This window comes from Protopterus annectens, chromosome 11.part0 (assembly GCF_019279795.1).
Source record: "Protopterus annectens isolate FY-2018-M chromosome 11.part0, PAN1.0, whole genome shotgun sequence".
NCBI lineage: Eukaryota > Metazoa > Chordata > Ceratodontiformes > Protopteridae > Protopterus > Protopterus annectens.
Window position 1 is genome coordinate 1,398,929,549 of NC_056745.1, and position 13,882 is coordinate 1,398,943,430.

The window sequence follows — 13,882 nt, forward strand, 5'->3', positions numbered from 1 at the left end:
AGCTAGATTAAACATTTTTAAAGATAGATAACAGAGGTCTTTGAGGGATGAGATGTTTAAACAAATGTGATTTACAAATAAATTGTACAGAGTCAAGGGTGTAAAATCTTTGGTGTAAATAATATTATTTGGAAGATGGTATCAACCGTAATAAAATAGATAATATGGAACTAAAAGTACAATTTTGATTTGCAAAACAAAAAAAAAAAAAACAGAGAGCGAGAGAAAGGGAGGAGAAAAAAATAGTAATTGCTGCACAATAATCTAAAAGGTATTTTAGAGAAAAGAAAAAAAATAAAGAAATAGGAACTCTGAAATTTTAAATTTAGAAAAATATACCCCAGTCACTTAAGTTCACCAAAAAGACCATTGTTTTGCTATATTTTTCATGTTGTATTTAGATGAAATACTGACAAAGAAAAAGAAACAAATGTAGCATGAAACTATTAATAATAAGAATACATTTTGTCAAAAAAAATTAAATATTTTACCTTTTCTTTCTTAGACCTAAGTTGTTGTGATGTAATGAAATTTTATAACTGCTGCTTTTTGTTATTTTTTTGTACTATTAATCATTATTTTAATTAAAACATACCTATGCTTCATTAATAATTCATTGCACACGTTCTACAGTATTTTGAACATGCACCAGAGCTGTTGGACATGCTACACCTAAAGAAATCCCAATCCCTCTGAGCTACACGGTCTAGACACCTAAACCTTGTCACCACAATAAACAGGACATGCTGGAGGGATAGATTCCTGTCCCAGAGACTTCTTATACTCTGGAACAAGCTACCAATCTATGTCAAGCAAAGTTCTTCATTAGCACTCTTCAAGAAAAATCTTGATGAGTGGATGGGAAATAGGAAATACACCCCGGGGATCACTTCTGTGTCTCTGCTGGACAGTGGCACAGGAAAATAACTTTCTTGTGTGGCATAAGCTATGGAACCTTGCTGGCTAGGCTTATGTAGGCCCTTTGGCCGATAGCCTAGTACCTACCTATGAACCTATGAACCACTGTTTTATTTTTCAAGAAAAATATAAAATTTTGACATTTAAACTTTATGATTACTAGAAAAAGTGAGAGTTTGTAGAATTTATTATTTTAGGATAAAAATTTATTCATTATAACTTGTGGGTCTTGTCATAAATACTATTTGTACAAATGTTGGTTTGCTTTACTCACTTTTCTATATTAAAAATCTGTTTTAAATTGGAAATGCGCCTAATAGTCATAGGTTTTATTATCAGAGTTTCACCTTGTGAAAATGGCATTTATTTATTTTTTCAGTAACCATAAATCAGTGCTGCTACCAACAATTAAACTGGATAAAACAGTAGCATCAGCATTTGACAGCATGTAGCAAAGCCTCCATCAGCATTACAATACAGAAAATATAAGGGAAAGGTGAAACCCAAAGAAGGAGATGCTGCTGATGTTAGTAGCCATATGTTTTACAGTCTTTGCTTTGTTTGAGACAGCAAAATGTTCCACAACAACTCAAATAAGTTTCAAAACACTGGCTATCAATTGCTGCCTGCTAAACAGCCATAGTACATAATTATCAAAGGCCACAAGCAATTTCCATCAGTCCTTTCAAATGTGTTACATGGCTATATTTTATCTGCAGAAAACCAAAAGACCATAAGGGAACCATCAGTCCTACAAACATACCTCTCAACTGTCCATATCTTCGCAGAATGTCCAAATTTTTGCCTCATATTTTTGGCCTGTTCCTCATAAAATTTGTGGTTTTTGGTCAATCACTGGGATGATATATATTTGAGTTTCAGACTTCAAATCCTTCAGAAAATGTATACCAACACAAACCCTGTTACTCTAGCAACTTTCTAAGTTTATAAGAGCAATATTTAAAATCTGTCCCTATTTTTGGGACTTTCTCCCCCATTTTGTCAGGATTTGTCCAGATTTCTTGCAGTAAGAGGTTGAGAGGTATGCCTGCAAATCACTGTTAGGGTTTGTGTTGTGTACAAATGAGTGCATGCTTCCTGTGAAGGGCTGGTATCCCTTCAGGGATAAGTTTAAATGACTTGCTCCCACTGCTTGCAAGGAGAGGCTGCAGCTCCCCATAATCCTTGAAATGGATTAAACAGGTAACCGTGAAATGAATGATGACTGAATGCAGGAAATCACGGTGTGAAGATGGCCTCTCAAAATAGGACTTAAGTCCTCAAAGCCTTACTTATAATGTTTAGAAGATAGCAGTGATTTATAATTGTCAATTTCAGTTTGTAATGCAGAAACATGAGTGCTATGAGAACTTACGACAGATGTTGCCTATTTCAAAATGTTTGCTACATCACAGTTAGTATAATCTTGCCATTAGCTGCCTACAAGAGCAAGGTGGGTACCAGAAAAAATACAAGGCCTACATCTCTAAAGGCAAGGTGTTGTACTTTAAAGAATATCTCATCTGGTGATATACACCCTAATCCAGGCCCTCTCAAAACCAAACAGATAATCTGACTTGCTGATTCTTAATATCAACATAAGAAGCATCACCAACCAGATATTTGAACTGCACACATTTATACCCCACTACAGTCCTGACATACTGACAATCACAGAAACATGGCTAAACCCTAGCATCCAAAATGAAGACTTCCTCCCCCAGGTTATAATACCTTAAGATTGGATAGAGTAGGCAGAAAAGGAGATGGGGTAGCCATACTCTTTAAGAACACAATGAACCTCCAACTCCTCCAGACCACACCACCCAAATTTCTAAATGCTGAAACCCTGTTTACTGTCCTCTCCATAAACAAAACTAAGAAAATCAATATTCTTTGCTGCTATATACCCCCAGGTAACAACTCTCTCATTATAGAAGAAATCCTACACTGGGCAAAAGATAACCTACCACAAGAAACATTCCTATTAGGTGACCTAAATACTGACTGGACAGCTTGTGATTCCAACAACCCCACTAACCATATTAATCTGTATGGGTTCTCTCAACTGACTGAAGAGGTGACTAGAATAGATAAAAAATCGAAAAAAAAATCTATTCTTGATTGGACTGTGATCAACTACCCAAACAAAACTACCAGGAAGGTTGCCTTCCAGATGTTCTCAGTGAGCACCTCCCCACATTCATACTACGCAAACACTCCAACCTACCCAAACCCGTTGTTTACAAACTAATACGGGATGACCGCAACCTTACCCCACATTATCTCAATACTGTTAGCCACTGTAACTGGGAACCATTATAAACCCTTGGATTAGACCAGGCAGTTGACTTGCCCCCAGTGGGAAAATCAGAGTGAAAGCTAACTATGCACCTTGGCTAAGTAGGGACACCAGAGCCCTACTAAAAACCAGAAATAAAGCCTGGAAAATCTGGAAAAGAGAAAACATCACCATTTCCAAGCAAAACTACCAACAGCTTAGAAATCAGGCCATGGCTCATACTAAATAAATAAGCAAAACTACTTCCTCAGTGCCCAAAACAAATACTCAAAAATCCACAAAAATTCTTGCATGCCATTAACTCCTTTCTAAAACCATGCAAAACCACTAATCCAGCTCCAAACTCTACAGATAGTAATTTAGACAGCCACTCAATTTAACCACCACTTCACAAAATCCATCCTGGCTCTATCCAGCCAGCTAACCAATCATAGTCCATCACATACCCAAACCAATCAACCAGAAAAGACTCCCTCCTTTACTCTATCACCTGCCCCCACCTCTACAGTTAAGAAACTGCTTCTAAAACTTAAACCCACCACCCTTGCAGCTGATAACTTACCTGCTACCTTCATAAAAATGGCCTCTGATTCTCTATCTTACCCCATCTCCACCCTAATCAACTGCTCCATGTAGGAATCCTATATTCCTAAACTCTGGAAAGTATCTTATATTATTCCTCTTCATAAAGGGGTAGCTCCTATGACTTCTCAAACTACTGACCCATTGCCATCTTATGCCCCCATCTAAAATTCTAGAGAAATGCATCCATTTGCAAGTCATGAAATTTCTGAACACACATCAGCTCCTCTCTACCACACAACATGGCTTCCGCCCTCATCACAGCACAACCACTGCTCTTCTTTCATTCTCTAATCTAGTTAACCTTCACAGGAACAACAACAAATATACATTAGCCATTTTCTTGGACCTCTCAAAGGCATTTGACATGGTCTCTCACTCCATTCTACTTGATTCTCTAGCCTCACTATCTTTCACCCCATCTACCATAGCCTGGTTCAGAATCTCCTATCTGACAGGCAAAAATATGTCCAATGGCAAGGAGCATTATCCCCCAACTTCCAACTACCATAGGAGTCCCACAAGGCTCTATACTGGGCCCATTCCTCTTTTTTATTTTCACAAACAACCTGAATAGCTCTACCCAGCATGGCACACATTCAATATGCAGATGATTCAGCCCTGATCTGCACTGCCTTATCTCCTATCATTCTACAGCAACTTATCCAGGAAACCTTTAACTCTAGAAAAATGGATCTCTGGTATCCAACTAATCCTAAACCCCAATAAGACAAAACTACTACTATTTTCCCCTAACAAATCAAAAGCTCTCCTCTCCTTTTCCATCACCTCTAAAAACGGCACTACCATCTCCCCTTCTGACCACACCAAACTTCTTGGTATTGAAATTGACAACAATCTTCACTTTGATATCCATATCTCACAAACAATTTTTTTGTTCACAAAAAATGGGCGCAATATATAGGCACAAAAACTTTCTCTCACACCAAGCAAGAGTCACCCTTGCCCAGAGTCACCTTCTGTCCACACTACTGTATGCAGCACCTATTTTCACCCATATTAGAAAAAATGACCTAAACAAGCTAGAATCCTGTTACAATAAGATAGCCAAGTTTGCTACACACTCCAGTTACAGAACACATCACTGTGCTGCATTAAAAGAACTAAAATAGCTAGAGTTACCACAACTACTTAACTACCACCAGCTAGTTACTGCATATAACATCCTTAAGTACCCTGTAAAAAACCTATCTATAACCAATCTTCTTACCAATTACACTGCAAATTGGCATCTCCGATCTCGTGACAAATCTCTCCTCTGCATCTCCAAGGCAAACAATACCGCAGGCAAAGTGCTCTTTTCCCACACCATTGCTAAAAAATGGAATTCCCTCCCCCATTCTCTGACCACTGCCTCTACCACCCCACAATTCAAAAACTCCCTCAAATCGCATCTACTAAACACTTGGTCATGTCCTTGTATCACTTAACCTTTACTCTCACATCTCCCCCCTTCTTTTTCCAACTTCCAAGCTACTCACTTTAACCCTCTACAGTATTAAACCAGCCAATAACTCTGGCTATTAGTTGCTACTTCTCATAGCAGCGATTGCTCCTCTTTTTGTCACAATCATTATACACCTGCACATTAAATGGAATTCCTGACTGTTTCACCTGGAAAATGTCTTTTTCCAATTTATTTTATATATTTTCAGTGTTTGTCTGGCAAAACGTCTAACTCCATGTTACATTATTTAAATGAACTTTGTATAACACTGTATACATTTGCTTCACTTGTTTTTTTTTTTGTAACAATGTTTCAGAGCTTTTCTCCCCGGGCCGCCGCTGTAAATGGACCTGGTCCAGTTGGAATTTCCCAGTTAACAAATGTAAAATAAATAAAATAAATAAATAAATATCATACTTTTGTTCTGAAAGACCCCCCCCCCCAAACCTTTACTAAGGTGTCAGACTCCTGATGGATGCATTGTTCTAAAGGGTAGCAAGCAGAAGAATACAGTGGGAGTGAGAACACTTTCTATTCGGCTGCTAATTTAAAGCAGCACCTTTTCAAATTGATTAGTAGCAATGATAAGCTCCTTTAGACTCCTGCAGAAACTAGCAGCCATACGTTCACCACCCAGTTTATCCAACTACTAAATACAATAGAACTAGACAAAGTATTCATAAAGACAGATGTGAAATGATATCTGTGCTGATGTCCCCTCTCCCTAGAATTCACACAACAGACTGATGATGACTCTGTCCCATCTGTCACCCTAATTATTAAAGGGTTCAGTGTAAAAGACATTGCCTTATGCCTCTAAAATAAAGTTTTCATGCTCCCTTTACACAATGGCTTCTCTCACAATGTTACCATAAACTACACACTGATTCATTTGCAAACATTCTACCTAAGGCTATAAGGAACATAGCAGAGACAGAGAAAATTGGATCACTTAAATTACTAATTTCAAAATGATTACTTTTAAAATTCTGCAGTAGCTCAGTGAATTAATACTCAGTTATTAAAAGCATCAAACTAATCCTTGAAAGAATGGACAACTTAGAATGCAGGCATGCTGTATCCCATGACCTGTCTAGAGTTTTCCACATGATGAGGTATGTACTTGTTTCTTGGTAATCAACACACTGCTTCAATTTATTAGCCTGCTGTCCATCTAGAGACAGTGGCCCACGATTATCTATGAGCATGACCTGTTCAGTATTTTGACCTCTGTAGGGCGTTTTGCTTGCCCCTGATTGTCTGGGTATGATACCATGTAGCAGCACCTTGCAAAAATTGAAAAGGTTAAAAAAAAACAATAATCGGTCCAGGTGCAGTCTGCAGATTACAGCTTGAAAATATGAATATATCTGCAGTCATAACTTCAAAAGGACAACTGGCTATTCAAAACAAGCTTTTGATCAATATTTCTAGAACCAAAACAGTTTTTATGGGGAACATATTTGTGCTTGGCTGTGATAGTTCTCTATTGATAAAAACAGATACTTTTCTTCTACTTTAACTACCTAAATTTTTGTCTAAACCAGGGCATGCAGTATACTCAGAAAGAAAACAATGCTCTGTCCATGAATATTAGGATTTTTATAAACAACTCACACCATGCATGTCCATAGAAACCACAACTAGAGTCACATTACTTCTATTTAAGGGAACTTTTAGGCATTGTCATGTGTGAGCCGGGAAAAGGATGGGATGTAAACAAACAATTCTCTTCTTGCAAAAGTATGACAGTGCACTAGGATGGCCCACCCAATTTTCTGGACATGAATATCAGATCAGGAATGAGGAAAAAAGAAGCTGGATGTGGGGACTTAGAGACTGAGCAGGGTCACTAGCAGTAGTGATGGTCAGCTGTGGTGGTGGGAACAAACAAATTAAATTAAAAAAAAAAATACATAAAATATAAAAGGTTCTACAACTTAAATTCATAAGGATCAGATGCCATCTTATTAACTGCCAAAAAGTATCACAACATCCAATTAAATTTTCACTTTTTGAAATGCAGTTCTTACTGGCCATTCACATAACATCAGCATAAACTTTGCCCTGCAAATGATGCCAATGGATATTTTATCATGTCCTTCAGCAAAATGGATTGTTTCTGCCATGGGAAATGAGAACATTTTTATGTTAGTACTTTTTAATAGGCTTATTCTGACTCTTTGATTCTATAACCAAACATTACCAATTTTGTTCTTCATGAAGGTTCCTTTATATCTGTCCTGCAACAAAATGAGTCTTAAACCATATTCTGAAAAAAAATACACTTAAATGAATGCTAATAATATGGTGCAGTTTTGTTCACAGACTATTAAATGGAGTTCACCTTTTCAATTTCACTCTTAAGGTAGATTATATTTAACACAATAGTGAAGCAAACATAACCTTGCAATGATAGTTCATACAGTCATAATTCTGTCTGTGCGATGCATTGACAGGTGTGTGTGTGTGTGTGTGTGTGTGTGTGTACATATATGTATATATATATATATATATATATATATATATATATATATATATATATATATATATATATATATATATAGGGCTCTAACAGAAGATCAAACATTCACAGTAGTGAATACTGAAACACCAAGACCACATCAACGAAAACCTGGAAACTTGAATGTTATGGGCTGTCACTGTACATGATCGCTGTACAGTGGAGAGTAAGATTTTTCCCCTTTCCCGATTGTTGTGCGATCTCAGGGTTTGTATATATAATTAGCATGGGTGCAGGTGTGCTTGCTCCCCTCATTCCTGCAAAAAAAGAAACTTTTGTGATCCTGTCATTGCTTTTGAGTTTCTGTGTTTTCAGTAGTGCTGGTTCGGTGTTTCAACATTCGTTGTCATAAACATTCAATCTTCTGTTAGGCAACAGTATTTAACCAGATAGATAGACAAATATCAGTAAATGTCAATTCTGTGATCTGAAACAAGTCTAACAAAAATACTGCATTGACTGCCTTTTCAATTGAAAAATTAATTAAATATAAAAGCAGTATTTTTTCAAGGGGTCAAGCCTCCCCATACCCCTCCCATACCTGTACTTGTCAAAGTATTAACCAAGATTGCAGAACACTGGGGTGCAGGATAAAATTCCTTACCCACTCTCTTCAGTAATAATATAAAAACAATGTTTTTGCAAGAGACAAGCTTTCCTGCATCCCACACACCCCTGTGTCTCTAAATATACTAACTCTTAGTTCACCCAAAAGTATGGTTAAGGAGAAATGTCCTTACCTCAACTGTTCTGTGATTCCCCCTATTTAACACAAGCACAGTTTTTAATGAAACAGGTAATTGATGGACTGCTATATGCAGTTCATATTTTATTGATAGAAAAACTAAAGGAATTGTATGTAACTCAGTTTGTTTAGTTATTCTATAACTGAAATATTGTATGCAACCCAAGGACAGCACAGTGGTTGCCGCAGATAGCACCGTCACCTCACAAGAGGTTCCCCAGTTTGATTATTGGCAGTCTGTATGTCCTCACTGTGTTCACATGGGTTTCTTCCAAGTGCTCCAGTTTTTGCCAACATTCTAAAGACATGCAGTAGGTGGATTGGACACTTTAAGTTGGGCATAGGTGTGAGTGCGCATGTGAGTGTGTGGTACAGAAGAACAACTACGGCAGGACCAGCCACCCGGCGGTATAAACCTTGGCACTAGATGATTGTCACTGTTGAAGTGACACCCCAATCCCATGTGCAAAATGGGAAAAGGGGTTATGGGTGGATGGATAGATGTAATTCAAACATGCGCTCATGCACTCAAGCACATATATACATGTCAATTTATACTTAGACAGTATGTGATATCTTGTATTATCACTCTTTTGTTACTAAAACCTTCCCACTAGTATTTGCTATCTCCCATTCCTTGCTCCCCAGTTGTTTATGGTCCCATCAACATGACCCATCAAGCTGGGATCTGTTCTTTCTCTTATTTTATTGCACTTGTATTCTTTACTACTTAAAATTTGCAGAGGTCCTCCATCTTATCACTGCTACCTTAGTAAAATATTTTCATTTATATAGCTCATTCTCTTCTTACCATCAATGTGCCCAATCCATTTCTCTTCTCCTGCCATCCAGTTAATTTTAAGAGATAATCCATGGGCAGGGGATGCCAAATGAATCTGTAGATACTGATTGTATTTCCAATAATGGTAAAGTGGAAGAAGGACCAGACTTCTTTGTTCTAGTAATCATACTAAAGCAGATAATGAGACTCTGTTTCAACAAACAGAAGCTGTCACACAGTGAAGCTAGCCAGCATTCATTCATTCATATCCCAAAAAGTGAAATGACATGATGTGACTACCAAATGCTACTACTAAACCCCATGCAATGATTTCTGCCCTATGCCCTCTTCTACCAAATAAGAAAAGTCACCATGGAATGCAAGAACCTTGCCTATCCCAGTCAACAGCTGTGTTCTGAAATCCTAACATATCAGAGAATAGGTACTTGTCTGCAACTTATTATACATAATTAGCAACAGATGTGATGCTATACCTGTATGTGTGTGTGTGATGAACATTATAATACCACAATGTCAAAAATCATAATATCACTTTCAGCAAGTCTGTGGTTCCCAAACACACATCTTTATGCCCTTAGAAGGTTTATTAGTAGTACAGTATATCACACTGGCATTAACATTTTAATGAAGTGGGGCACAAATATTGTTCCTATTACTTACTGATGTGATCAATAGATCCAGCACAGAATTTTCCATAGAACTTTTTGGCTCCAAGTGCTCGAAGATCATGGATTGTGTAAGGCCACAAATGTAATACATTGTTTCGAGAAAATGAGTCTCTCTTTTCTATTACTACTACTTTGGCTCCAAGTAAGGATAGTTCAATGGCAGTCCTAAGTCCACACGGTCCACCTCCAATAATTAAACACTAAAAAAGAGAAAATAAAGTGTTACACAGAAGTACAGAACAATGAAATATGTCACAAAAACATCCTTAAAGGTATTAAATAGTACTAAGTTTCAAATTAAATATAACCAGAGAAAGTAAAAAGATTACAGTTGACCTTAAATGACAATGACCTTTTCTTATTCAAAAGCATACTATATAAAATATCTTATAAATAGTTTTAATTCAAGAATTTAGCATTTCTGCAATCATGATATAATCAAATATAGCAAAAAATGTATTGGTAAGCCCTGGAACTTTACATTGGCCTTTACTATAAAGCATAAGGACATTTAAAATTACAAACTTGAAGCAAAGTACATTTTTTAAATAAAATGACTGAGATTTCCAAGGCCAGCAATAATATATTTAAGCATATATCAGGCTTATCTGCAGTTTATAAATTAATGATTATTAAATACAGAAAAACTGTCCATGTCAGAAAATTTAAAACACATTACCACATTTACTATTTCCTCTTAATGTACCGGACGGATGTTTTTTGTACCATTTAATTACTTGATTTTGACTATGAGTTAAATAATGGTATTTGTTTCAGTTGTACTACATGAACACAAAAACATAAGGATTATACTCAAATACAGTATATCTAGTGCAATCTGACTAGCACCTGGATTAATAACATCTTTCTCTAATATGGAGATTCAGACAGTTTAATTTAGTGCTAATCATACTTTAATAATGGTCCTTAATAGTACTACAGACTGTAACCAGCCCATCTAGGTTTTGCATAAATATATTTCAACCCCTTCCACAGAGGGCATGAGCAGTGAGAAAGAAAAAAAGAAAACACATTACAAATAACAAAAACTCATTCAAATACAACAGGGAGAAAATCAAGTACCACAGTCTCCAAACAGGTGATTCTTTAGACTTGGCCCACAATTTGTCAAGAATTACAGTAGCAATAATACATGGTGATGGTGAAGATTCCATGGGGATTTATTCATATCCGCTGGGATTTTTTCAAAAAGTCAGACACAAGTAAGCAAAGTCTAGTATAATCTACCATTGCTATATATCATTGGTATTGCAAAATAGGAACAAATTAATGTTTTAGTACTTTAGAAATATTATTTGTGCATAAAAGCAGTATAACATTATTTCACTAGTTTCCATGCATTAGCATAAAGCAGAACGGTTTAATCTCTTACTTCATGCCACATCATCCTTATAGGCTTGGAAGAGGTTCATTAACTTGTCTTTCTTACTAACCATTGAGTTCTTTCCAATGATGCAATTCAATTTTTCTATTGCACCTGAGGATTCACTGGCACGTTCCATCTGCAATTCTACCAATGTGTTTATGTGCTTACACACGGCTGACGACTATTCAAACTGGGTGACATGAATAAACAGTGGAAAAAACCCTGTTTATGTTATAATGAATCTATTTTTCAGTACTACAGAAAATAAATAAATAAATAAACATGAGTATGAGTTGTAAGGAATCTTCTGATGTTTTACTTTACCAAAGGCTTGCTGATGATATCTGTACAATTTTACTACACCATATGTTTTCTTTCTCTTAGTATAAGCCTGCTACACTGTGTATATATATACGGCAGCAGCAGTTTATGGATGAAGAATTATTTTACTTCTTACTCACAGCAGTAAGGATGCTTTTCCCACAAAACATATGTTCATTTTACTTACTGAGAAAGGTGAAACAGTCTATTTTCCCTTATAAGCAGTTGTGATTCACTGTATTACACTGCTACATCTTTAAGGTCTTCATGAATTAAGCAGTTATATACTCAGGATGAACTCAGTATTAATTCTGTGATTGGTTGACTCGTAGAGTATAACTTGCACCTCTGTATAATATAATCAAACATCGCCACTTTGATTGCTGCCATTACTATAAATACAACTCCACTTATCCTGCATGGACTAGCCTCATGCTGAGAGCACTGAAAATAAAATGCTTTGGTTTCAGAGCCAAAGAATAAAATAATACCACTTCTGAGCTATCAAAAAAAAAATTGAAATCAAACTGTAAATTGCTCCAGCACTGGTCAGATTTTCACTACAAGACTATCTCTAAACATGATCTTTATTCATCCCTGTCTTTTTCAACCCAAAAATTCAGACTTGCTTATATTTATATATATATATATATATATATATATATATATATATATATATATATATTTATATATATATATATATATATATATATATGGTTCCCTATTAGAAGACCGAAGACGCATTCTTTCGAATGCATCTTGGTCGAACTCAAAAGCCTGAAATGGCAAAATATCGAAGCGGCTTTTAAGCAAATTCTTTCCCTGAAAAAAAAATTTGCATGGCTGCTTTGTTACTTTGCCGTTTTCGGCACTGTAGTGCGTTCTCAGAGTTGGTATATTTAACTAGGGGGGTGTGGGGGGTGAAGCTCCCCACTTAATGTATTGTTTAAAGTGTTTTTTTTTTTGTTGGTGTTCTGACAGTTCAAAATTGTAAGCTTTCACTTACATAGGGTTGATTAATCATCGTTCGCTTTTTTAAGCGTTCAGTGATCTAACATAGACCTTATATATATATATATATATATATATATATATATATATATATATATATATATATATATATATATATATATATATACACACACACACACACACACACACACACACACACACACACACACACACAGACACACATATTATATATATATATATATATATCTATATATATAAATATATATATATATATATATATATATATATATATATATATATATATATATATATTACAGTTATTGAGAGATGCACATTTGATGCTGGTTTGACACTTGCAATATGTCCACAAGGACTAGGAACCCAGAAAGGTAAACAAGGATAGTTGATATTCATACCATGAAATGCATCTTCCTCTTTCATGGAGGGTTTGACTAACACAAGTCTTTCATAGGCTTAATTTTTTCTGATGATGGGTCTTCAGTATGACACTGCTTTTCTAAATTTTAAATCACATACAATTATAACACGCGAGTACTCACCATATCAATTCTTCAACAGGGCACATTCCATTGGGTTTAGGACTTTGGTACATCTACCCTGTGCTGTCTCACACAGTTCTTATAAATCTCTTGAGTACCCACACTTATGTGGAAAGACCCTTTTGCAATTAAGGGTTCAGTATATTACAATAATATCCAGTTGTTGAGCTTAGTTTTAAATGTATACTACTTTCAAGAAAGCACACTGAAGTATGGGCATATAAAATTATAAATGTATTGGTGCCCTTTCCTCACTACTGTGTGATCTTGGAGTTGGCATATATAATTATCAGGGGGTGTATGGGGGGCACAGCACACCCACATGGGGAATGCATGGGAGGGTGCATTGGGGATTGCTCCCTTATAAAACATTAGTTTTGGATGTGATTAGTTTTTGTTGATATATTGCATTTAGATATATTTTGTTGACATTTTATCATAAGATAATTTTCAATGCTCTCATGTGTGTGTGTATATATATATATATATATATATATATATATATATATATATATATATATTTATATATATGTGTGTGTGTGTGTGTGTATTTATATAAATACACACACACACACACACACACACACACACACACACACACATGCTGTACATAACATGCACACACGTTTGCTG

At 35.9% G+C, this 13,882-nt stretch overlaps 1 protein-coding gene across 10 annotated transcripts in view; it reads right to left on the minus strand.

The window, feature by feature from the left end:
* LOC122815864 (F-actin-monooxygenase MICAL2-like) overlaps positions 1–13,882 on the minus strand; it is a gene marked incomplete at its 3' end in the record, with an annotated part of 2,588,394 nt that overhangs the window by 1,664,478 nt on the left and 910,034 nt on the right. For all 10 annotated transcript variants that reach the window (XM_044088691.1, XM_044088682.1, XM_044088687.1 and 7 more), the window contains 1 exon segment: positions 10,002–10,209. In XM_044088691.1, coding sequence (XP_043944626.1) covers positions 10,002–10,209 — 208 coding nt within the window.